The sequence below is a fragment of the Scyliorhinus torazame genome, chromosome 2, assembly GCF_047496885.1.
Source record: "Scyliorhinus torazame isolate Kashiwa2021f chromosome 2, sScyTor2.1, whole genome shotgun sequence".
In the NCBI taxonomy this organism is placed as follows: Eukaryota; Metazoa; Chordata; class Chondrichthyes; order Carcharhiniformes; family Scyliorhinidae; genus Scyliorhinus; species Scyliorhinus torazame.
In genome coordinates, this window is record NC_092708.1 from 17,398,895 (window position 1) to 17,422,275 (window position 23,381).

The 23,381-nt window shown below is 53.9% G+C and overlaps 1 protein-coding gene across 6 annotated transcripts in view; it reads right to left on the minus strand.

Moving 5' to 3' along the window:
* Nucleotides 1–23,381, minus strand: part of LOC140386457 (obscurin-like protein 1) — a 329,104-nt gene that overhangs the window by 264,025 nt on the left and 41,698 nt on the right. For all 6 annotated transcript variants that reach the window (XM_072468832.1, XM_072468865.1, XM_072468847.1 and 3 more), the window contains exon 8: nt 10,429–10,701. In XM_072468832.1, coding sequence (XP_072324933.1) covers nt 10,429–10,701 — 273 coding nt within the window. The remainder of the gene's footprint in view (nt 1–10,428; nt 10,702–23,381) is intronic.

Below are 23,381 nucleotides of genomic sequence, written 5' to 3' on the forward strand. Positions count from 1 at the left end.
GACCCTCTGACAGTGCGGCACTCCCTCAGTACAGACCCTCTGATAGTGCAGCACTCCATCAGTACTGACCCTCTGACAGAGCAGCACTCCCTCAGTAATGACCCTCTGACAGTGCAGCATTCCCTCAGCACTGACCCTCTAACAGAGCAGCACTCCCTCAGTACTGACTCTCTGACAGTGCGGCACTCCCTCGGTACTGACCCTCTGACAGTGCGGCACTCCCTCAGCACAGATCCTCTGACAGTGCAGCACTCCCTCTGTACTGATCCTCTGACAGTGCAGCACTCCCTCAGTACTGACCCTCTGACAGTGCGGCACACCCACAGTACTGACCCTCTGACAATGCGGCACTCCCTCAGCCCTGACCCTCTGACAGTGCAGCACTCCCTCAGTACTGACCCTCTGATAGTGCAGCACTGCCTCAGCACTGACCCTCTGACAGTGCAGCACTCTCTCAGTACTGACCCTCTGACAGTGCAGCACTGCCTCAGCACTGACCCTCTGACAGTGCAGCACTCCCTCAGTACTGACCCTCTGACAGTGCGCCACTCCCTCAGTACTGACTGTCAGACAGTGCAGCACTCCCTCAGTACTGACCCTCTGACAGTGCGGCACTCCCTCAGGATTGACACTCTGGAGAGTGCAGCACACCCTCAGTACTGACCCTCTGACAGTGCAGCGCTCCGTCAGTACTGACCCTCTGATAGTGCAGCACTCCATCAGTACTGACCCTCTGACAGTGCGGCACTCCCTCAGTACTGACCCTCTGATAGTGCAGCACTCCATCAGTACTGACCCTCTGACAGTGCAGCACTCCCTCAGTACTGACTCTCTGACAGTGCGGCACTCCCTCAGTACTGACTCTCTGACAGTGCGGCACTCCCTCGGTACTCACCCTCTGACAGTGCGGCACTCCCTCAGCACTGATCCTCTGACAGTGCAGCACTCCCTCTGTACTGATCCTCTGACAGTGCAGCACTCCCTCAGTACTGACCCTCTGACAGTGCGGCACTCCCACAGTACTGACCCTCTGACAATGCGGCACTCCCTCAGCACTGACCCTCTGACAGTGCAGCACTCCCTCAGTACTGACCCTCTGGCAGTGCAGCACTCCCTCAGTACTGACCCTCTGGCAGTGCAGCACTCCCTCAGTACTGACGCTCTGACAGTGCAGCACTCCCTCAGTACTGACCCTCTGACAGTGCAGCGCTCCCTCAGTACTGACCCTCTGACAGTGCGGCACTCCCTCAGTACTGACCCTCTGACAGTGCAGCACTCCCTCAGAACTGGCCCTCTGACACTGCAGCACTCCTTCAGTACTGGCCCTCTGATAGTGCAGTACTCCCTCAGTACTTACCCTCTGACAGTGCAGCACTGCCTCAGTGCTGACCCTCTGACAGTGCAGCATTCCCTCAGCACTGACCCTCTGACAGAGCAGCACTCCCTCAGTAATGACCCTCTGACAGTGCAGCACTCCCTCAGTACTGACTCTTCGACAATGCGGCGCTCCCTCGGTACTGACCCTCTGACAGTGCGGCACTCCCTCAGCACTGATCCTCTGACAGTGCAGCACTCCCTCAACACTGACCCTCTGACAGTGCGGCACTCCCGCAATACTGACCCTCTGACAGTGCAGCACTCCCTCAGAACTGATTCTCTGTCAGTGCGGCACTCCCTCAGTACTGACCCTCTGACAGTGCAGGACTGCCTCAGTACTGACCCTCTGACAGTACAGCACTCCCTCAGTACTGACCCTCTGACAGTGCAGCACACCCTCAGTACTGTCCCTCTGACAGTGCAGCACTCCCGCAGTACAGACCCTCTGACAGTGCAGCACTCCCTCAGCACTGACCCTCTGACAGTGCAGCACTCCCTCAGTACTGACCCTCTGACAGTGCAGCGATCCCTCAGTACTGACCCTCTGACAGTGCGGCACGCCCTCTGTACTGACCCTCTGACAGTGTAGCACTCCCTCAGAACTGACCCTCTGACACTGCAGCACTCCCTCAGTACTGGCCCTCTGACAGTGCAGCACTCCCTCAGTACTGACCCTCTGACAGTGCAGCACTGCCTCAGTACTGACCCTCTGACTGTACAGCACTCCCTCAGTACTGACCCTCTGACAGTGCAGCACTCCCTCAGTACTGACGCTCGGACAGTGTGGCGCTCCCTCAGTACTGACCCTCGGACAGTGTGGCGCTCCTTCAGTACTGATCCTCTGACAGTGCAGCTCTCCCTCAGTACTGATCCTCTGGCAGTGTGGCGCTCCCTCAGTACTGACCCTCTGACAGTGTGGCGCTCCCTCAGTACTGACCCTCTCACAGTGCGGCACTCCCTCAGCACTGAACCTCTGACAGTGCAGCACTCCCTCAGTACTGACTGTCTGACACTGCGGCACTCCCTCAGTACTGATTCTCTGACAGTGCAGCACTTCCTCAGTACTGACCCCCTGACAGAGCAGCACTCCCTCAGTAATGAACCTCTGACATTGCAGCACTCCCTCAGCACTGACCCTCTGACAGAGCAGCACTCCCTCAGTAACGACCCTCTGATTGTGCAGTACTCCCTCAGTACTGACTCTCTGACAGTGCGGCACTCCCTTGGTACTGACCCTCTGACAGTGCGGCACTCCCTCAGCACTGACCCTCTGACAGTGCGGCACTCCCTCAGTACAGACCCTCTGATAGTGCGGCACTCCCACAGTACTGACCCTCTGACAGTGCGGCACTCCCTCAGCACTGAACCTCTGACAGTGCGGCACTCCCTCAGTACTGACCCTCTGACAGTGCAGCACTCCCTCAGCACTGACCATCTGACAGAGCAGCACTCCCTCAGTAATGACCCTCTGATAGTGCGGCAATCCAATACTGACCCTCTGACAGTGCAGCACTCCCTCAGTACTGACCCTCCGACAGTGCGGCACTCCCTCGGTACTGTCCCTCTGACAGTGCGGCACTCCCTCAGCACTGACCCTCTGACAGTGCGGCACTCCCTCAGCACTGATCCTCTGACAGAGCAGCACTCCCTGAATACAGACCCTCTGACAGTGCAGCACTCCCTCAGTACTGACCCTCTGACAGTGCAGCCCTCTCTCAGTACTGACTCTCTGACAGTGCAGCACTCCCTCAGTACTGACCCTCTGACAGTGCAGCACACCCTCAGTACTGACCCTCTGACAGTGCAGTGCTCCGTCAGCACTGACCCTCTGATAGTGCAGCACTCCCTCAGTACTGACCCTCTGACAGTGCAGCGCTCCGTCAGTACTGACCCTCTGATAGTGCAGCACTCCCTCAGTACTGACCCTCTGACAGTGTAGCACTCCCTCAGTACTGAATCTCTGACAGTGCGGCACTCCCTCAGTACTGATTCTCTGACAGTGCAGCACTCCCTCAGTACTGACCCTCTGACAGTGCGGCACTCCCTCAGTACTGACCCTCTAACAGTGTGGCACTCCCTCAGTACTGACCCTCTGACAGTGCAGCACTCCCTCAGTACTGACTCTCTGACAGTGCGGCACTCCCTCAGTACTGATTCTCTGACAGTGCAGCACTCCCTCAGTACTGATTCTCTGACAGTGCAGCACTCCCTCAGTACTGACCCTCTGACAGTGTGGCGCTCCCTCAGTACTGACCCTCTGACAGTGCGGCACTCCCTCATTACTGGCCCTCTGACAGTGTGGCGCTCCCTCAGTACTGACCCTCTGACAGTGCGGTACTCCCTCTGTACTGACCCTCTGACAGTGCAGCACTCCCTCAGTACTGACCCTCTGACAGTGCGGCGCTCCCTCAGTACTGACCCTCTGACAGTTCGGCGCTCCCTCAGTACTGACCCTCTGACAGTGTGGCGCTCCCTCAGTACTGACCCTCTGACAGTGCGGCACTCCCTCAGTACTGACCCTCTGACAGTGCAGCACTCCCTCAGTTCTGACGCTCGGACAGTGTGCGCTCCCTCAGTACTGACCCTCGGACAGTGTGGCGCTCCCTCAGTACTGATCCTCTGACAGTGCAGCACTCCCTCAGTACTGACCCTCTGACATTGTGGCGCTCCCTCAGTACTGACCCTCTGACAGTGTGGCGCTCCCTCAGAACTGGCCCTCTGACACTGCAGCACTCCCTCAGTACTGACCCTCTGACAGTGCAGCACACCCTCAGTACTGACCCTCTGACAGTGCAGCGCTCCGTCAGTACTGACCCTCTGATAGTGCAGCACTCCCTCAGTACTGACCCTCTGACAGTGTAGCACTCCCTCAGTACTGACTCTCTGACAGTGCGGCAATCCCTCAGTACTGATTCTCTGACAGTGCAGCACTCCCTCAGTACTGACCCTCTGACAGTGCGGCACTCCCTCAGTACTGAACCTCTAACAGTGTGGCACTCCCTCAGTACTGACCCTCTGACAGTGCAGCACTCCCTCAGTACTGACTCTCTGACAGTGCGGCACCCCCTCAGTACTGATTCTCTGACAGTGCAGCACTCCCTCAGTACTGATTCTCTGACAGTGCAGCACTCCCTCAGTACTGACCCTCTGACAGTGTGGCGCTCCCTCAGTACTGACCCTCTGACAGTGCGGCACTCCCTCATTACTGGCCCTCTGACAGTGTGGCGCTCCCTCAATACTGACCCTCTGACAGTGCGGTACTCCCTCTGTACTGACCCTCTGACAGTGCAGCACTCCCTCAGTACTGACCCTCTGACAGTGCGGCGCTCCCTCAGTACTGACCCTCTGACAGTGCGGCGCTCCCTCAGTACTGACCATCTGACAGTGTGGCGCTCCCTCAGTACTGACCCTCTGACAGTGCGGCACTCCCTCAGTACTGACCCTCTGACAGTGCAGCACTCCCTCAGTACTGACGCTCGGACAGTGTGCGCTCCCTCAGTACTGACCCTCGGACAGTGTGGCGCTCCCTCAGTACTGATCCTCTGACAGTGCAGCACTCCCTCAGTACTGACCCTCTGACATTGTGGCGCTCCCTCAGTACTGACCCTCTGACAGTGTGGCGCTCCCTCAGAACTGGCCCTCTGACACTGCAGCACTCCCTCAGTACTGGCCCTCTGACAGTGCAGCACTCCCTCAGTACTGACCCTCTGACAGTGCAGCACTGCCTCAGTACTGACCCTCTGACAGTACAGCACTCCCTCAGTACTGACCCTCTGACAGAGCAGCACTCCCTCAGTAATGACCCTCTGACAGTGCAGCATTCCCTCAGCACTGACCCTCTGACAGAGCAGCACTCCCTCAGTAATGACCCTCTGACAGTGCAGCACTCCCTCAGTACTGACTCTCCGACAGTGCGGCGCTCCCTCGGTACTGACCCTCTGACAGTGCGGCACTCCCTCAGCACTGATCCTCTGACAGTGCAGCACTCCCTCAACACTGACCCTCTGACAGTGCGGCACTCCCGCAATACTGACCCTCTGACAGTGCAGCACTCCCTCAGAACTGATTCTCTGTCAGTGCGGCACTCCCTCAGTCCTGATCCTCTGACAGTGCAGCACTCCCCCATACTGACCCCCTGACAGTGCAGCACCCCCTCAGTACTTACCCTCTGGCAGTGCAGCACTCCCTCAGTACTGACCCTCTGACAGTGCGGCACTCCCTCAGTACTGAGCCTCTGACAGTGCGGCACTCCCTCAGTACTGAGCCTCTGACAGTGCAGCACTCCCTCAGTACTGACACTTTGACTGTGCAGCACTCCCTCAGTACGGACCCTCTGACAGTGCAGCACTCTCTCAGTACTAACTGTCTGACAGGGCAGCACTCCCTCAGTACTGACCCTCTGAGAGTGCAGCACTCGCTCAGTACTGACCTCTGACAGTGCAGCACTCCCTCAGTTATAACCCTCTGACAGTGCAGCACTCCCTCAGAACTGACCCTCTGACAGTGCAGCACTCCCGCATTACTGGCCCGCTGACAGTGCAGCACTCCCTCAGTACTGACCCTCTGACAATACAGCACTCCCTCAGTACTGACCCTCTGACAGTGCAGCACTCCCTCAGTACTGACCATCTGACAGTGCAGCACTCCCTCTGTACTGACCCACTGACAGTGCAGCACTCCCTCAGCACTGACCCTCTGACAGTGCGGCACTCCCTCAACACTGACCCTCTGACAGTGCAGCACTCCCTCAGTACTGACCCTCTGACAGTGCGGCACTCCCTCAGTACTGACTTTCTGATAGTGCAGCACTGCCTCAGCACTGACCCTCTGACAGTGCAGCACTCCCTCTGTACTGACCCTCTGACAGTGCAGCACTGCCTCAGCACTGACCCTCTGACAGTGCAGCACTCCCTCAGTACTGTCCCTCTGACAGTACGCCACTCCCTCAGTACTGACTGTCAGACAGTGCAGCACTCCCTCAGTACTGACCCTCTGAAAGTGCGGCGCTCCCTCAGCACTGACCCTCTGATAGTGCAGCACTCCGTCAGTACTGACCCTCTGACAGTGCAGCGCTCCGTCAGTACTGACCCTCTGATAGTGCAGCACTCCATCAGTACTGACCCTCTGACAGTGCAGCACTCCCTCAGTACTGATTCTCTGACAGTGCAGCACTCCCTCAGTACTGACCCACTGACAGTGCGGCACTCCCTCAGTACTGACCCTCTGACAGTGCAGCACTCCCTCAGTACTGACCCTCTGACAGTGCGGCGCTCCCTCAGGATTGACCCTCTGGAGAGTGCAGCACTCCCTCAGTACTGACCCTCTGACAGTGCGGCACTCCCTCAGTACTGACCCTCTGATAGTGCAGCACTCCATCAGTACTGACCCTCTGACAGAGCAGCACTCCCTCAGTAATGACCCTCTGACAGTGCAGCATTCCCTCAGCACTGACCCTCTAACAGAGCAGCACTCCCTCAGTACTGACTCTCTGACAGTGCGGCACTCCCTCGGTACTGACCCTCTGACAGTGCGGCACTCCCTCAGCACAGATCCTCTGACAGTGCAGCACTGCCTCTGTACTGATCCTCTGACAGTGCAGCACTCCCTCAGTACTGACCCTCTGACAGTGCGGCACACCCACAGTACTGACCCTCTGACAATGCGGCACTCCCTCAGAACTGACCCTCTGACAGTGCAGCACTCCCTCAGTACTGACCCTCTGATAGTGCAGCACTGCCTCAGCACTGACCCTCTGACAGTGCAGCACTCCCTCAGTACTGACCCTCTGACAGTGCAGCACTGCCTCAGCACTGACCCTCTGACAGTGCAGCACTCCCTCAGTACTGACCCTCTGACAGTGCGCCACTCCCTCAGTACTGACTGTCAGACAGTGCAGCACTCCCTCAGTACTGACCCTCTGACAGTGCGGCACTCCCTCAGGATTGACACTCTGGAGAGTGCAGCACACCCTCAGTACTGACCCTCTGACAGTGCAGCGCTCCGTCAGTACTGACCCTCTGATAGTGCAGCACTCCATCAGTACTGACCCTCTGACAGTGCAGCACTCCCTCAGTACTGACTCCCTGACAGTGCGGCACTCCCTCAGTACTGACCCTCTGATAGTGCAGCACTCCATCAGTACTGACCCTCTGACAGTGCAGCACTCCCTCAGTACTGACTCTCTGACAGTGCGGCACTCCCTCAGTACTGACTCTCTGACAGTGCGGCACTCCCTCGGTACTCACCCTCTGACAGTGCGGCACTCCCTCAGCACTGATCCTCTGACAGTGCAGCACTCCCTCTGTACTGATCCTCTGACAGTGCAGCACTCCCTCAGTACTGACCCTCTGACAGTGCGGCACTCCCACAGTACTGACCCTCTGACAATGCGGCACTCCCTCAGCACTGACCCTCTGACAGTGCAGCACTCCCTCAGTACTGACCCTCTGGCAGTGCAGCACTCCCTCAGTACTGACCCTCTGGCAGTGCAGCACTCCCTCGGTACTGACGCTCTGACAGTGCAGCACTCCCTCAGTACTGACCCTCTGACGGTGCAGCGCTCCCTCAGTACTGACCCTCTGACAGTGCGGCACTCCCTCAGTACTGACCCTCTGACAGTGCAGCACTCCCTCAGAACTGGCCCTCTGACACTGCAGCACTCCTTCAGTACTGGCCCTCTGATAGTGCAGCACTCCCTCAGTACTTACCCTCTGACAGTGCAGCACTGCCTCAGTACTGACCCTCTGACAGTGCAGCATTCCCTCAGCACTGACCCTCTGACAGAGCAGCACTCCCTCAGTAATGACTCTCTGACAGTGCAGCACTCCCTCAGTACTGACTCTTCGACAGTGCGGCGCTCCCTCGGTACTGACCCTCTGACAGTGCGGCACTCCCTCAGCACTGATCCTCTGACAGTGCAGCACTCCCTCAACACTGACCCTCTGACAGTGCGGCACTCCCGCAATACTGACCCTCTGACAGTGCAGCACTCCCTCAGAACTGATTCTCTGTCAGTGCGGCACTCCCTCAGTCCTGACCCACTGACAGTGCAGCACTCCCTCAGTACTGACCCCCTGACAGTGCAGCACTCCCTCAGTACTGCCCCTCTGGCAGTGCAGCACTCCCTCAGTACTGACCCTCTGACAGTGCGGCACTCCCTCAGTACTGAGTCTCTGACAGTGCGGCACTCCCTCAGTACTGAGCCTCTGACAGTGCAGCACTCCCTCAGTACTGACACTTTGACAGTGCAGCACTCCCTCAGTACGGACCCTCTGACAGTGCAGCACTCTCTCAGTACTAACTGTCTGACAGGGCAGCACTCCCTCAGTACTGACCCTCTGAGAGTGCAGCACTCGCTCAGTACTGACCTCTGACAGTGCAGCACTCCCTCAGTACTGACCCTCTGACAGTGCAGCACTCCCTCAGAACTGACCCTCTGACAGTGCAGCACTCCCGCATTACTGGCCCTCTGACAGTACAGCACTCCCTCAGTACTGACCCTCTGACAGTGCAGCACTGCCTCAGTACTGACCCTCTGACAGTACAGCACTCCCTCAGTACTGACCCTCTGACAGTGCAGCACTCCCTCAGTACTGACCATCTGACAGTGCAGCACTCCCTCAGTACTGACCCACTTACAGTGCAGCACTCCCTCAGCACTGACCCTCTGACAGTGCGGCACTCCCTCAATACTGACCCTCTGACAGTGCAGCACTCCCTCAGTACTGACCCTCTGACAGTGCGGCACTCCCTCAGTACTGACTTTCTGATAGTGCAGCACTGCCTCAGCACTGACCCTCTGACAGTGCAGCACTCCCTCAGTACTGACCCTCTGACAGTGCAGCACTGCCTCAGCACTGACCCTCTGACAGTGCAGCACTCCCTCAGTACTGACCCTCTGACAGTGTGGCGCTCCCTCAGTGCTGACCCTCTGACAGTGTGGCGCTCCCTCAGTACTGACCCTCTGACAGTCCAGCACTCCCTCAGTACTGACCCTCGGACAGTGTGGCGCTCCCTCAGTACTGACCCTCGGACAGTGCGGCGCTCCCTCACTGACCCTCGGACAGTGCGGCGCTGCCTCAGTACTGACCCTCTGACAGTGCGGCACTACCTCAGCACTGACCCTCTGACAGTGCGGCACTCCCTCAGCACTGACCCTCTGACAGTGCAGCACTCCCTCAGTACTGACCCTCTGACAGTGCGGCACTCCCTCAGTACTGACCCTCTGACAGTGCGGCGCTCCCTCAGTACTGACCCTCTGACAGTGCGGCGCTCCCTCAGTACTGACCCTCTGACAGTGCAGCACTCACTCAGTACTGACTCTCAGACAGTGTGGCGCTCCCTCAGTACTGACCCTCGGACAGTGCGGCGCTCCCTCACTGACCCTCGGACAGTGCGGCGCTCCCTCAGTACTGACCCTCTGACAGTGCGGCACTCCCTCAGCACTGACCCTCCGACAGTGCAGCACTCCCTCAGTACTGACCCACTGACAGTGCAGCACTGCCTCAGTACTGACCCTCTGACAGTGCGGCACTCCCTCAGTACTGACCCACTGACAGTGCAGCCCTCCCTCAGTCCTGCCCCTCTGACAGTGCGCACTCCCTCAGTACTTACCCTCTGACAGTGCAGCCCTCCCTCAGTACTTACCCTCTGACAGTGCAGCCCTCCCTCAGTACTGACCCTCTGACAGTGCAGCCCTCCCTCAGTCCTGAGGGAGTGAGAGGGAGGGACAACATTAACTGAGGGTGTGAGAGGGAGGGACACCCTCTGACAGTGCAGCACTCCCTCAGTACTGTACTGGAGTATCAGCCTGATTGTTGTACTCGTGCACTGAAGTGGGGGTCTTGAACCCACTATATCATGATACAGAGTCATGGGGTTATACCAACTGTGTTACAGTTCATACACTGTGCCTCATGTCTTCTCAAATTACCCCAAAACTCTGCACAACCAACATTGAACCTCGTTGGACCGACACCAGATATTTGCAATGACGGGTGGAGTGGGGGGGAAGGGGGGTGTATATTTACTGATATTATCATAGTGTCTAACCTTTCACCGTGATGTCATAGAAGATCGAATCGTCCCCAGCATCGCAGACATATTCTCCAGAATCTTCCGTTCCGGCCTTCTGAATAATCAGACTCCTGTGGACTCCATGTGACTCCAGCTTAACGTTCCCACTTTCCTCAATTTCCAATCCGTCCTTGTACCATGTCACCTCAGCGTTGGAGCGGGAGAGTTCGCAGGTCAGACCAATGCATTCAGAAAGGAGATATTCCATCGTTGTGTCATCTGCACCGTTCACTATCCTCACAGGAGGCTCTGAGAGAGGGGGAGTCATCACCGCATTACTATGGTGAAGCCAAACTGACCATAACACAATTTAAATTAATGGTGTCACTCCCTCTCACTCCCTCAGTTAATGGTGTCCCTCCCTCTCACTCCCTCAGTTCATGGTGTCACTCCCTCTCACTCCCTCAGTTAATGGTGTCACTCCCTCTCACTCCCTCAGTTAATGGTGTCCCTCCCACTCACACCCTCAGTTAATGGTGTCCCTCCCTCTCACACCCTCAGTTAATGTTGTCCCTCCCTCTCACTCCCTCAGTTAATGTTGTCCCTCCCTCTCACTCCCTCAGTTAATGTTGTCTCTCCCTCTCACTCCCTCAGTTAATGTTGTCCCTCCCTCTCACTCCCTCAGTTAATGGTGTCACTCCCTCAGTTAATGGTGTCACTCCCTCTCACTCCCTCAGTTAATGTTGTCCCTCCCTCTCACTCCCTCAGATAATGGTGTCACTCCCTCTCACACCCACAGTTAATGGTGTCCCTCCCTCTCACTCCCTCAGTTAATGTTGTCTCTCCCTCTCACACCCTCAGTTAATGGTGTCCCTCCCTCTCACACCCTCAGTTAATGGTGTCCCTCCCTCTCACACCATCAGTTAATGTTGTCTCTCCCTCTCACACCCTCAGTTAATGGTGTCCCTCCCTCTCACTCCCTCAGTTAATGGTGTCCCTCCCTCTCACACCCTCAGTTAATGTTGTCCCTCCCTCTCACTCCCTCAGTTAATGTTGTCCCTCCCTCTCACTCCCTCAGTTAATGTTGTCTCTCCCTCTCACTCCCTCAGTTAATGGTGTCACTCCCTCAGTTAATGGTGTCCCTCCCTCTCACTCCCTCAGTTAATGGTGTCCCTCCCTCTCACACCCTCAGTTAATGTTGTCCCTCCCTCTCACTCCCTCAGTTAATGGTGTCACTCCCTCTCACTCAATGTTGCCGCTCCCTCAGTTAATGTTGTCTCTCCCTCTCACACCCTCAGTTAATGTTGTCCCTCCCTCTCACTCCCTCAGTTAATGGTGTCACTCCCTCAGTTAATGGTGTCACTCCCTCTCACTCCCTCAGTTAATGTTGTCCCTCCCTCTCACTCCCTCATAGAACATAGAACAATACAGCGCAGTACAGGCCCTTCGGCCCACGATGTTGCACCGAAACAAAAGCCATCTAACCTACACTATGCCATTATCATCCATATGTTTATCCAATAAACTTTTAAATGCCCTCAATGTTGGCGAGTTCACTACTGTAGCAGGTAGGGCATTCCACGGCCTCACTACTCTTTGCGTAAAGAACCTACCTCTGACCTCTGTCCTATATGTATTACCCCTCAGTTTAAAGTTATGTCCCCTCGTGCCAGCCATATCCATCCGCGGGAGAAGGCTCTCACTGTCCACCCCATCCAACCCCCTGATCATTTTGTATGCCTCTATTAAGTCTCCTCTTAACCTTCTTCTCTCCAACGAAAACAACCTCAAGTCCATCAGCCTTTCCTCATAAAATTTTCCCTCCAGACCAGGCAACATCCTAGTAAATCTCCTCTGCACCCGCTCCAAAGCCTCCACGTCCTTCCTATAATGCGGTGACCAGAACTGTACGCAATACTCCAAATGCGGCCGTACCAGAGTTCTGTACAGCTGCAACATGACCTCCCGACTCCGGAACTCAATCCCTCTACCAATAAAGGCCAACACTCCATAGGCCTTCTTCACAACCCTATCAACCTGGGTGGCAACTTTCAGGGATCTATGTACATGGACACCTAGATCCCTCTGCTCATCCACACTTTCAAGAACTTTACCATTAGCCAAATATTCCGCATTCCTGTTATTCCTTCCAAAGTGAATCACCTCACACTTCTCTACATTAAACTCCATTTGCCACCTCTCAGCCCAGCTCTGCAGCTTATCTATATCCCTCTGTAACCTGCTACATCCTTCCACACTATCGACAACACCACCGACTTTAGTATCGTCTGCAAATTTACTCACCCACCCTTCTGCGCCTTCCTCTAGGTCATTGATAAAAATGACAAACAGCAACGGCCCCAGAACAGATCCTTGTGGTACTCCACTTGTGACTGTACTCCATTCTGAACATTTCCCATCAACCACCACCCTCTGTCTTCTTTCAGCTAGCCAATTTCTGATCCACATCTCTAAATCACTCTCAATCCCCAGCCTCCGTATTTTTTGCAATAGCCTACCGTGGGGAATCTTATCAAACGCTTTGCTGAAATCCATATACACCACATCAACTGCTCTACCCTCGTCTACCTGTTCAGTCACCTTCTCAAAGAACTCAATAAGGTTTGTGAGGCATGACCTACCCTTCACAAAGCCATGCTGACTATCCCTGATCATATTATTCCTATCTAGATGATTATAAATCTTGTCTCTTATAATCCCCTCCAAGACTTTACCCACTACAGACGTGAGGCTCACCGGTCTATAGTTGCCGGGGTTGTCTCTGCTCCCCTTTTTGAACAAAGGGACCACATTTGCTGTCCTCCAGTCCTCTGGCACTATTCCTGTAGCCAATGATGACATAAAAATCAAAGCCAAAGGTCCAGCAATCTCTTCCCTGGCCTCCCAGAGAATCCTAGGATAAATCCCATCAGGTCCCGGGGACTTATCTATTTTCAGCCTGTCCAGACTTGCCAACACCTCTTCCCCACGTACCTCAATGCCATCTATTCTATTAGCCTGGGGCTCAGCATTCTCCTCCACAACATTATCTTTTTCCTGAGTGAATACTGACGAAAAATATTCATTTAGTATCTCGCCTATCTCTTCAGACTCCACACACAACTTCCCATCCCTGTCCTTGACTGGCCCTACTCTTTCCCTAGTCATTCGCTTATTCCTGACATACCTATAGAAAGCTTTTGGGTTTTCCTTGATCCTTCCTGCCAAATACTTCTCATGTCCCCTGCTTGCTCGTCTTAGCTCTCTCTTTAGATCCTTCCTCGCTACCTTGTAACTATCCATCGCCCCAACTGAAACTTCACACCTCATCTTCACATAGGCCTCCTTCTTCCTCTTAACAAGAGTTTCCACTTCCTTAGTAAACCACGGTTCCCTCGCTCGACGCCTTCCTCCCTGCCTGACCGGTACATACTTATCAACATACCTCTCATACATACATACATCATACATACCTCTCACTCCCTCGGTTAATGGTGTCACTCCCTCAGTTAATGTTGTCACTCCCTCTCAATCCCTCAATTAATGTTGTCCCTCCCTCTCACTCCCTCAGTTAATGTTGTCCCTCCCTCTCACTCCCTCAGTTAATGTTGTCTCTCCCTCTCACTCCCTCAGTTAATGGTGTCACTCCCTCTCACACCCTCAGTTAATGGTGTCCCTCCCTCTCACTCCCTCAGTTAATGTTGTCACTCCCTCTCACTCCCTCAGTTAATGTTGTCCCTCCCTCTCACTCCCAGTTAATGGTGTCCCTCCCTCTCACACCCTCAGTTAATGTTGTCTCTCCCTCTCACTCCCTCAGTTAATGGTGTCACTCCCTCTCACTCCCTCAGTTAATGGTGTCACTCCCTCTCACTCCCTCAGTTAATGGTGTCCCTCCCTCCCACTCCCTCAGTTAATGGTGTCCCTCCCTCTCACACCCTCAGTTAATGGTGTCCCTCCCTCTCACTCCCTCAGTTAATGGTGTCACTCCCTCTCACTCCCTCAGTTAATGTTGTCCCTCCCTCTCACTCCCAGTTAATGGTGTCCCTCCCTCTCACACCCTCAGTTAATGGTGTCCCTCCCTCTCACTCTCTCAGTTAATGTTGTCCCTCCCTCTCACTCCCTCAGTTAATGGTGTCCCTCCCTCTCACACCCTCAGTTAATGTTGTCCCTCCCTCTCACTCCCTCAGTTAATGGTGTCACTCCCTCTCACTCCCTCAGTTAATGTTGTCCCTCCCTCTCACTCCCTCAGTTAATGGTGTCACTCCCTCTCACTCCCTCAGTTAATGTTGTCTCTCCCTCTCACTCCCTCAGTTAATGTTGTCTCTCCCTCTCACTCCCTCAGTTAATGGTGTCACTCCCTCAGTTAATGGTGTCACTCCCTCTCACTCCCTCAGTTAATGTTGTCCCTCCCTCTCACTCCCTCAGTTAATGGTGTCACTCCCTCTCACTCCCTCAGTTAATGTTGTCTCTCCCTCTCACTCCCTCAGTTAATGTTGTCCCTCCCTCTCACTCCCTCAGTTAATGGTGTCACTCCCTCTCACTCCCTCAGTTAATGTTGTCTCCCCCTCTCACTCCCTCAGTTAATGTTGTCTCTCCCTCTCACTCCCTCAGTTAATGTTGTCCCTCCCTCTCACTCCCTCAGTTAATGTTGTCCCTCCCTCTCACTCCCTCAGTTAATGTTGTCCCTCCCTCTCACTCCCTCAGTTAATGTTGTCCCTCCCTCTCACTCCCTCAGTTAATGTTGTCCCTCCCTCTCACACCCTCAGTTAATGTTGTCCCTCCCTCTCACTCCCTCAGTTAATGTTGTCCCTCCCTCTCACTCCCTCAGTTAATGTTGTCCCTCCCTCTCACTCCCTCAGTTAATGTTGTCCCTCCCTCTCACTCCCTCAGTTAATGCTGTCCCTCCCTCTCACACCCTCAGTTAATGTTGTCCCTCCCTCTCACTCCCTCAGTTAATGTTGTCCCTCCCTCTCACTCCCTCAGTTAATGTTGTCCCTCCCTCTCACTCCCTCAGTTAATGTTGTCCCACCCTCAGTTTCTATTCAAGTAATCATCTAATGTCCTCGATTGAACCTGAAAATGTTTTGTCTCTCGCATTTGCTTTTTTTTGGCAAATCACTTTAAATCTGGTCATTTTGAACGCCTCAATTGAATCTCCTCTTAGCCTTCTGTGCTCTGAGTGAAACAACCCCAGCTGCTCCAGCCTCTTCACCTTCACTGAAGACGCCTGGTTCTGTTCCAATAAATCTCCCTCGCACCCGCTGCCAAGGCCTTGTCCCGCTGCAGGAGATTGTCGCCAACGGCTAAACCCTTCAATACTTGTGATGCATCCAGAAGGATTCTCAGACAGCTGGCATGTCGGGAATGCCGATGGCTACAACTTCAGCAAGAGAGGACAAGTGAGGTGGAGGAACCACAAATTCTTGTCTGAAGTGTTCTAAATGTCATTACAAGTAGAGTGAACAGCTGCCAACAGAGATAGCCTCTGTGTAAAGCCAGACTCTGGGTAGGTTGCTATTCGGGGCCCATTACCGCACCGGATATCAGCTTACTTAAGCTCATAAGCATTTTTAGAACCGGTTTGCACCGTTTGACCCCGAACAACCGCAGCCACTGCCTCTTCACTCCGTTCCTCCAGTCCTTCCTATCTTTTGCAACAAGCCACTACCCACCCCCAGTTTGAGCACAGTGCTTACCAGGTCACATATATTACACAATCTGTCAGTCGAACGATCGTGGGTTCGAATCTCACTCCCGAGGCGAGAGTACAAGCTGCAGACTAGGGCTCTGGCAGGGCCGCACCATCAGAGGTGCCAACTTTCGGGTGAAATGTTGTGGGCAGCACGGCGGCACAGTGGTTAGCACAGTTGCTTCACCGCTCCAGGGTCCCAGGTTCGATTCCCGGCTTGGGTCGCTGTCTGTGCGGAGTCTGCACGTCCTCCCCGTGTCTGCGCGGGTTTCCTCCGGGTGTTCCGGTTTCCTCCCACAGTCCAAAGATGTGCAGGTTAGTGGGGATTGGGCATGATAAATTGCCCTTTGTGTCCAGAAAATGTTAAGTGGGGGTTATTGGGTTACAGGGATAGGGTAGATACGTGGGCTTCAGTAGGGTGCTCTTTGTAAGGGCCGGTGCAGACTCGATGGGCCGAATGGCCTCCTTCTGCACTGTAAATTCTATGATTCTATGAATGTTAAAGTGAGGACCCCACCCACCTCCTTGGGTAAAAGTAAAAGCTCCCGCGTACACTCTTTTGAAGGCGAGCCTGGGATGGTCTCCCCAGTGTCCTGGGCTGTTATTTATCCTTAACTCACATCACGAAAAGCAGACCACCTGGTCATTATCACATTGCTGTTTGCGGGAGCTTGCTGTGCGCAATTTGGGTAGGTGCCAGAGGACTGGAGGACTGCAAATATCTCCTATGTACGTACTGCGTGCGTTCCCTCGGCCGCAGAACACTGTACTTCGGTACATGTGACGATAAATCAAATCAAAATCAAATATCAAATGTTACCCCTTGTACAAAAACTGGTTGTAAGATTAAATCCAGTAATTACAGGCCAGTCGGTGGTGAGCAAGCTTCCACAAACAATTATTCGGGATAGGATTAATGGTCACATGGAAAAATGTGGGTTGATTAGGAAAACCCAGCATGGATTTATAAAGGGAAATTATAGACATGATTCAATAGGACATAAGAGTTGAGTTTTGGACGCGCTGAGCGGGGTGTATCTTGGGGCTAAAGTCCACGCTACGCAACGCACTGAGCCTTTCTTTTGGCCTCGATGGAAAAAGCCACACCAAATGCTGCACTTATGTCAGTTCCTCCTGGATCGGGGCACCATTTTTAAAGGTCGCCCCGATCTTTCGACTCCCGTCAGCTGCCCCACCTCAGCCTCCGGACGCCCCCACTGCTCCGAACCTGTCCCTGACAGGGTCCTCGAGGCCCCCTCACCCCTTCTCTCATGGGCAAGCACCCCGGGCCCTGCCACGGGCAACCTGGCACCCGAGCACTGCCAGCCTGGCAGTGCCGCCTGGGCCAGGTGATAGTGCCAAGGTGCCCGGCTGGCTGCGCGGAGGCAGATCACCTGGGGATCTCTAATGGCCTGGGAGGCCTCTTCGCAGGTGCCGATACGCCTGGTCCATGTTTGTGTGCGCCGGTGCTAAACGACGCCCTGCCGAGGTCTCCCAGACGGGGCTGTTAGGTCCCAGGCACCGGGAGAATCTGGCGCAGACGTATTTAAATAAGCACGATGGCTCATTTAAATATGCTAATCTGGCGCTCGCCCAGCGAGGTCTAGGGCGCGACAACGGAATCTCGCGAGATCTCTTGAGCGTCACGAATCTCGCGAGATTCAACAGCCTTGGCGCGTCACCAAGTCCGGGGCAATAATGTCGAAAATCGCACCCTATTTTTTTTTGCAATATTCTCAATACGTTTTAACATTTTATACATTATGAAGAAAACACACCCACCCCAAACATAACGAGTGCAAAATGAAACCCCTTCCCCCTGCGCTCCAACCCACCCCCTAAAACCCCACTCCCTCCCCCAAATCCCAACAGCTGATGGTGACCAACTCTTTGAAATGCAGAATGGACGGGCGCCATCTTTTACAGAGCCCCTCAATCGCCCCTCTCAAGGTGAACTTAACTTTTTCAAGGTATCGGAATTGCATTAAGTCCCCCAGCCACGCTGGGGCACAGGGCGGAGGGGCTCACCTCCACCTCAACAGGACCCGCCTGCGAGTGATCAGCGAGGCAAAGGCTAAAACATCCTCCCCCACCCCCAGCTCCGACACCCCAAATATAACCCCGAGGGGTCTGGGCTCCAATTTATTTGCAGGATTGCCGACATGGTGCTGAGGAATGAGGCCCCAAGCCTCCCCAGCTCAGGGGAGGACCAGAACATGTGAACATGATTGGCAGGGCCCCTCCCACACTGCTCACACCTTTCCTCCACTCCCTCAAACAGCCGGATCATCCTCGACCTGGTTAAATGTGCCGTTTCATAGAATTTACAGTGCAGCAGGAGGCCATTCGGCCCATCGAGTCTGCACCGGCTCTTGGAAAGAGCACCCTACCCAGGCCCACACCTCGACCCTATCCCCATAACCCAGTTACCCCACCCAACACTAAGGGGAATTTTGGACACTAAGGGCAATTTAGCATGGCCAATCCACCTAACCTGCACATCTTTGGACTGTGGGAGGAAACCGGAGCACCCGGAGGAAACCCACGCACACACGGGGAGGATGTGCAGACTCCGCACAGACAGTGACCCAGCAGGGAATCGAACCTGGGACCCTGGAGTTGTGAAGCAATTGTGCTAACCACTATGCTACCGTGCTGCCGTTTGCACCACCTTGAATTGAATCCTCCCTAATCTCACACACAAAGCCGTGACATTCTCCCTGCGCAACACTTCACACCTCACCCCCTCCTCCAGCGCCACCCCCAACTCCTCCTCCAACGGCACCATATCTTCCTCCAGAATCCTCCTGTAAATCCCCGGGGTAACCCCGTCCTCCATACCCGCCACTGACAGCACTCCCTCCAACAGCGAGGAGGGCCGTCTCACCGGGAACGTCGGAAAGATCTTCCTCGCAAAATCCTGCACCTGCATATTCCGGAAATCCCGTGGGATCCCAAACTTCCCCGTCAACTTCTCCAAACTCGCGAACCGCCCCCCCCCCCCCCGGCAACAAATCCTTCATTCCTACCACCCCCTTTTCCTCCCAGCCCGGGAACCTCGTTTCTAATCTAGCCGCTTCAAACAGGTGATTTGCACAGGTCGGTGTCATTTTCGACACTGCCCCTAACTTAAAATGTTGCCGAAATTGCCTCTAAATCTTCAGAGTCACTACCACCACCGGATTGCCCGAGTATCTCCCTGGGGAGAACGGGAGCGGCACCGTCACCAGTGCCCGCAACCCGACCCCTTACATCAACCTTCACCCAGATTTCCTCTCAATCCCTGTCCTGCCCACCACCGTCTCACCGTTCGCCGCCCCGTGGAACTGAATCAAATTCTGCAGAGTCAAACCACCTGACTGCCAACCGCTCTGAAACACCGATTTCTGAATTCTGGCTACCTTACCCACCCAAATAAATGGTGTGATGACCCGCTCCACCCCCTGAAAAAACACCTTCAGCAAAAACAGCAGCTGCACTGGAATAGACATAGAAACCATGGTAAAATATTCATGTTTAGCAATTGAACCCAGCCAGCCAAAGATAGAGGGAGGCTATCCCACCTCCGTACGTCCACCTTGACCCTACCCACCAATCTCGAGCCAGCTGCACCCACCCCAGATACCTAAAGTAGGAGATCGCCACACGAATCACACGACCCCCCCCCCCCCCCACCACCTGCCCACCAAATCTGCATGCTTCCCCAGCGGAGAAACCGAAACCCCCCCCCCTCTTCCCCCAGATCAGTTTGCATCCCGAGACAGCCCCAAATCGCTCCATTATATCCCCCACCGTGGGGAACGGGACCGAGATGTACAAAAGAAGATCATCGGCATACAGAGAAATCCTGTGCTCCATCCTTCCCCTTCACTATCCCCCTACACTTATCTGAGTGCCTCAGCGCGATGGGCAAAGGCTCCATCGCCAACGCAAACAGGAGAGGGGACATAGGGCATCCCTGCCTCGTTCCCCTATACAACTGGAAGTAACCCAAGTTCCCATCATTCATACGGACACTTGCCATGGGCTCCCTATAAAGCAGATTAACCCACAACACAAACTTGGGCCCAATCCCAAACCATTCCAATACTCCAAACAGATAGCTCCACTCCACCCTATCAAAAGCCTTCTCCACATCCGGCGCCAGTGTAACATCCTGCTCGACAGGGAGGGCACCACGTCCAACAAACACTCCATATTCGATGACAACTGTCTCAACAAACGCCGCATATTCGAGGACAACTGCCTCAACAAAAGCTGCACATTCGAGGACAACTGCCTCAACAAACGCCGCACATTCGAGGACAACTGCCTCAACAAACGCCGCATATTCGAGGACAACTGCCTCAACAAACGCCGCATATTCGAGGACAACTACCTCAACAAACGCCGCACATTCGAGGACAACTGCCTCAAAAAATGCCGCATATTCGAGGACAACTGCCTCAACAAACGCCGCATATTCGAGGACAACTGCCTCAACAAACACTCCATATTCGAGGACAACTGTCTCAACAAACACTCCATATTCGAGGACAACTGCCTCAACAAACGCCGCGCATTCGAGGACAACTGCCTCAACAAACACTCCATATTCGAGGACAACTGTCTCAACAAACACTCCATATTCGAGGACAACTGCCTCAACAAACTCTGCACATTCGAGGACAACTGCCTCAACAAACGCCGCATATTCGAGGACAACTACCTCAACAAACTCTGCACATTCAAGGACAACTGCCTCAACAAACGCCGCATATTCGAGGACAACTACCTCAACAAACGCCGCACATTCGAGGACAACTGCCTCAAAAAATGCCGCATATTCGAGGACAACTGCCTCAACAAACACTCCATATTCGAGGACAACTGCCTCAACAAACGCCGCACATTCGAGGACAACTGCCTCAACAAACACTCCATATTCGAGGACAACTGTCTCAACAAACACTCCATATTCGAGGACAACTGCCTCAACAAACGCCGCACATTCGAGGACAACTGCCTCAACAAACGCCGCATATTCGAGGACAACTGCCTCAACAAACTCTGCACATTCGAGGACAACTACCTCAACAAACGCCGCACATTCAAGGACAACTACCTCAACAAACTCTGCACATTCGAGGACAACTACCTCAACAAACGCCGCACATTCGAGAACAACTGCCTCAACAAATGCCGCATATTCGAGGACAACTGCCTCAACAAACTCTGCACATTCGAGGACAACTACCTCAACAAACGCCGCACATTCGAGGACAACTACCTCAACAAACGCCGCACATTCGAGGACAACTGCCCCAACAAACGCCACATATTCGAGGACAACTGCCTCAACAAACTCTGCACATTCGAGGACAACTACCTCAACAAACGCCGCACATTCGAGGACAACTACCTCAACAAACGCCGCACATTTGAGGACAACTGCCTCAACAAACGCCGCATATTCGAGGACAACTGCCTCAACAAACTCTGCACATTCGAGGACAACTACCTCAACAAACGCCGGACATTCGAGGACAACTACCTCAACAAACGCCGGACATTCGAGGACAACTACCTCAACAAACACCGCATATTCGAGGACAACTACCTCAACAAACGCCGCATATTCGAGGACAACTGCCTCAACAAACGCCGCATATTCGAGGACAACTGCCTCAACAAACTCTGCACATTCAAGGACAATTGCCTCAACAAACACCGCATATTCGAGAACAACTGCCTCAACAAACGCCGCATATTCGAGGACAACTGCCTCAACAAACGCAGCATATTCGAGGACAACTGCCTCAACAAACGCCGCATATTCGAGGACAACTGCCTCAACAAAAGCCGCACATTCGAGGACAACTGCCTCAACAAACGCCGCATATTCGAGGACAACTGCCTCAACAAAAGCTGCATATTCGAGGACAACTACCTCAACAAACGCCGCATATTCGAGGACAACTGCCTCAACAAAAGCTGCATATTTGAGGACAACTGCCTCAACAAACGCCGCATATTCGAGGACAACTACCTCAACAAACGCCGCACATTCGAGGACAACTGCCTCAACAAACGCCGCATATTCGAGGACAACTGCCTCAACAAACGCCGCACATTCGAGGACAACTGCCTCAACAAACGCCGCATATTCGAGGACAACTGCCTCAACAAACTCTGCACATTCGAGGACAACTACCTCAACAAACGCCGCACATTAGAGGACAACTACCTCAACAAACTCTGCACATTCGAGGACAACTACCTCAACAAACGCCGCACATTCGAGAACAACTACCTCAACAAATGCCGCATATTCGAGGACAACTGCCTCAACAAACTCTGCACATTCGAGGACAACTACCTCAACAAACGCCGCACATTCGAGGACAACTACCTCAACAAACGCCGCACATTCGAGGACAACTGCCTCAACAAACGCCACATATTCGAGGACAACTGCCTCAACAAACTCTGCACATTCGAGGACAACTACCTCAACAAACGCCGCACATTCGAGGACAACTACCTCAACAAACGCCGCACATTTGAGGACAACTGCCTCAACAAACGCCGCATATTCGAGGACAACTGCCTCAACAAACTCTGCACATTCGAGGACAACTACCTCAACAAACGCCGGACATTCGAGGACAACTACCTCAACAAACACCGCATATTCGAGGACAACTGCCTCAACAAACGCCGCATATTCGAGGACAACTACCTCAACAAACGCCGCATATTCGAGGACAACTGCCTCAACAAACGCCGCATATTCGAGGACAACTGCCTCAACAAACTCTGCACATTCAAGGACAATTGCCTCAACAAACACCGCATATTCGAGAACAACTGCCTCAACAAACGCCGCATATTCGAGGACAACTGCCTCAACAAACGCAGCATATTCGAGGACAACTGCCTCAACAAACGCCGCATATTCGAGGACAACTGCCTCAACAAAAGCCGCACATTCGAGGACAACTGCCTCAACAAACGCCGCATATTCGAGGACAACTGCCTCAACAAAAGCTGCATATTCGAGGACTACTACCTCAACAAACGCCGCATATTCGAGGACAACTGCCTCAACAAAAGCTGCATATTTGAGGACAACTGCCTCAACAAACGCCGCATATTCGAGGACAACTACCTCAACAAACGCCGCACATTCGAGGACAACTGCCTCAACAAACGCCGCATATTCGAGGACAACTGCCTCAACAAACGCCGCACATTCGAGGACAACTACCTCAACAAACGCCGCACATTTGAGGACAACTGCCTCAACAAACGCCGCATA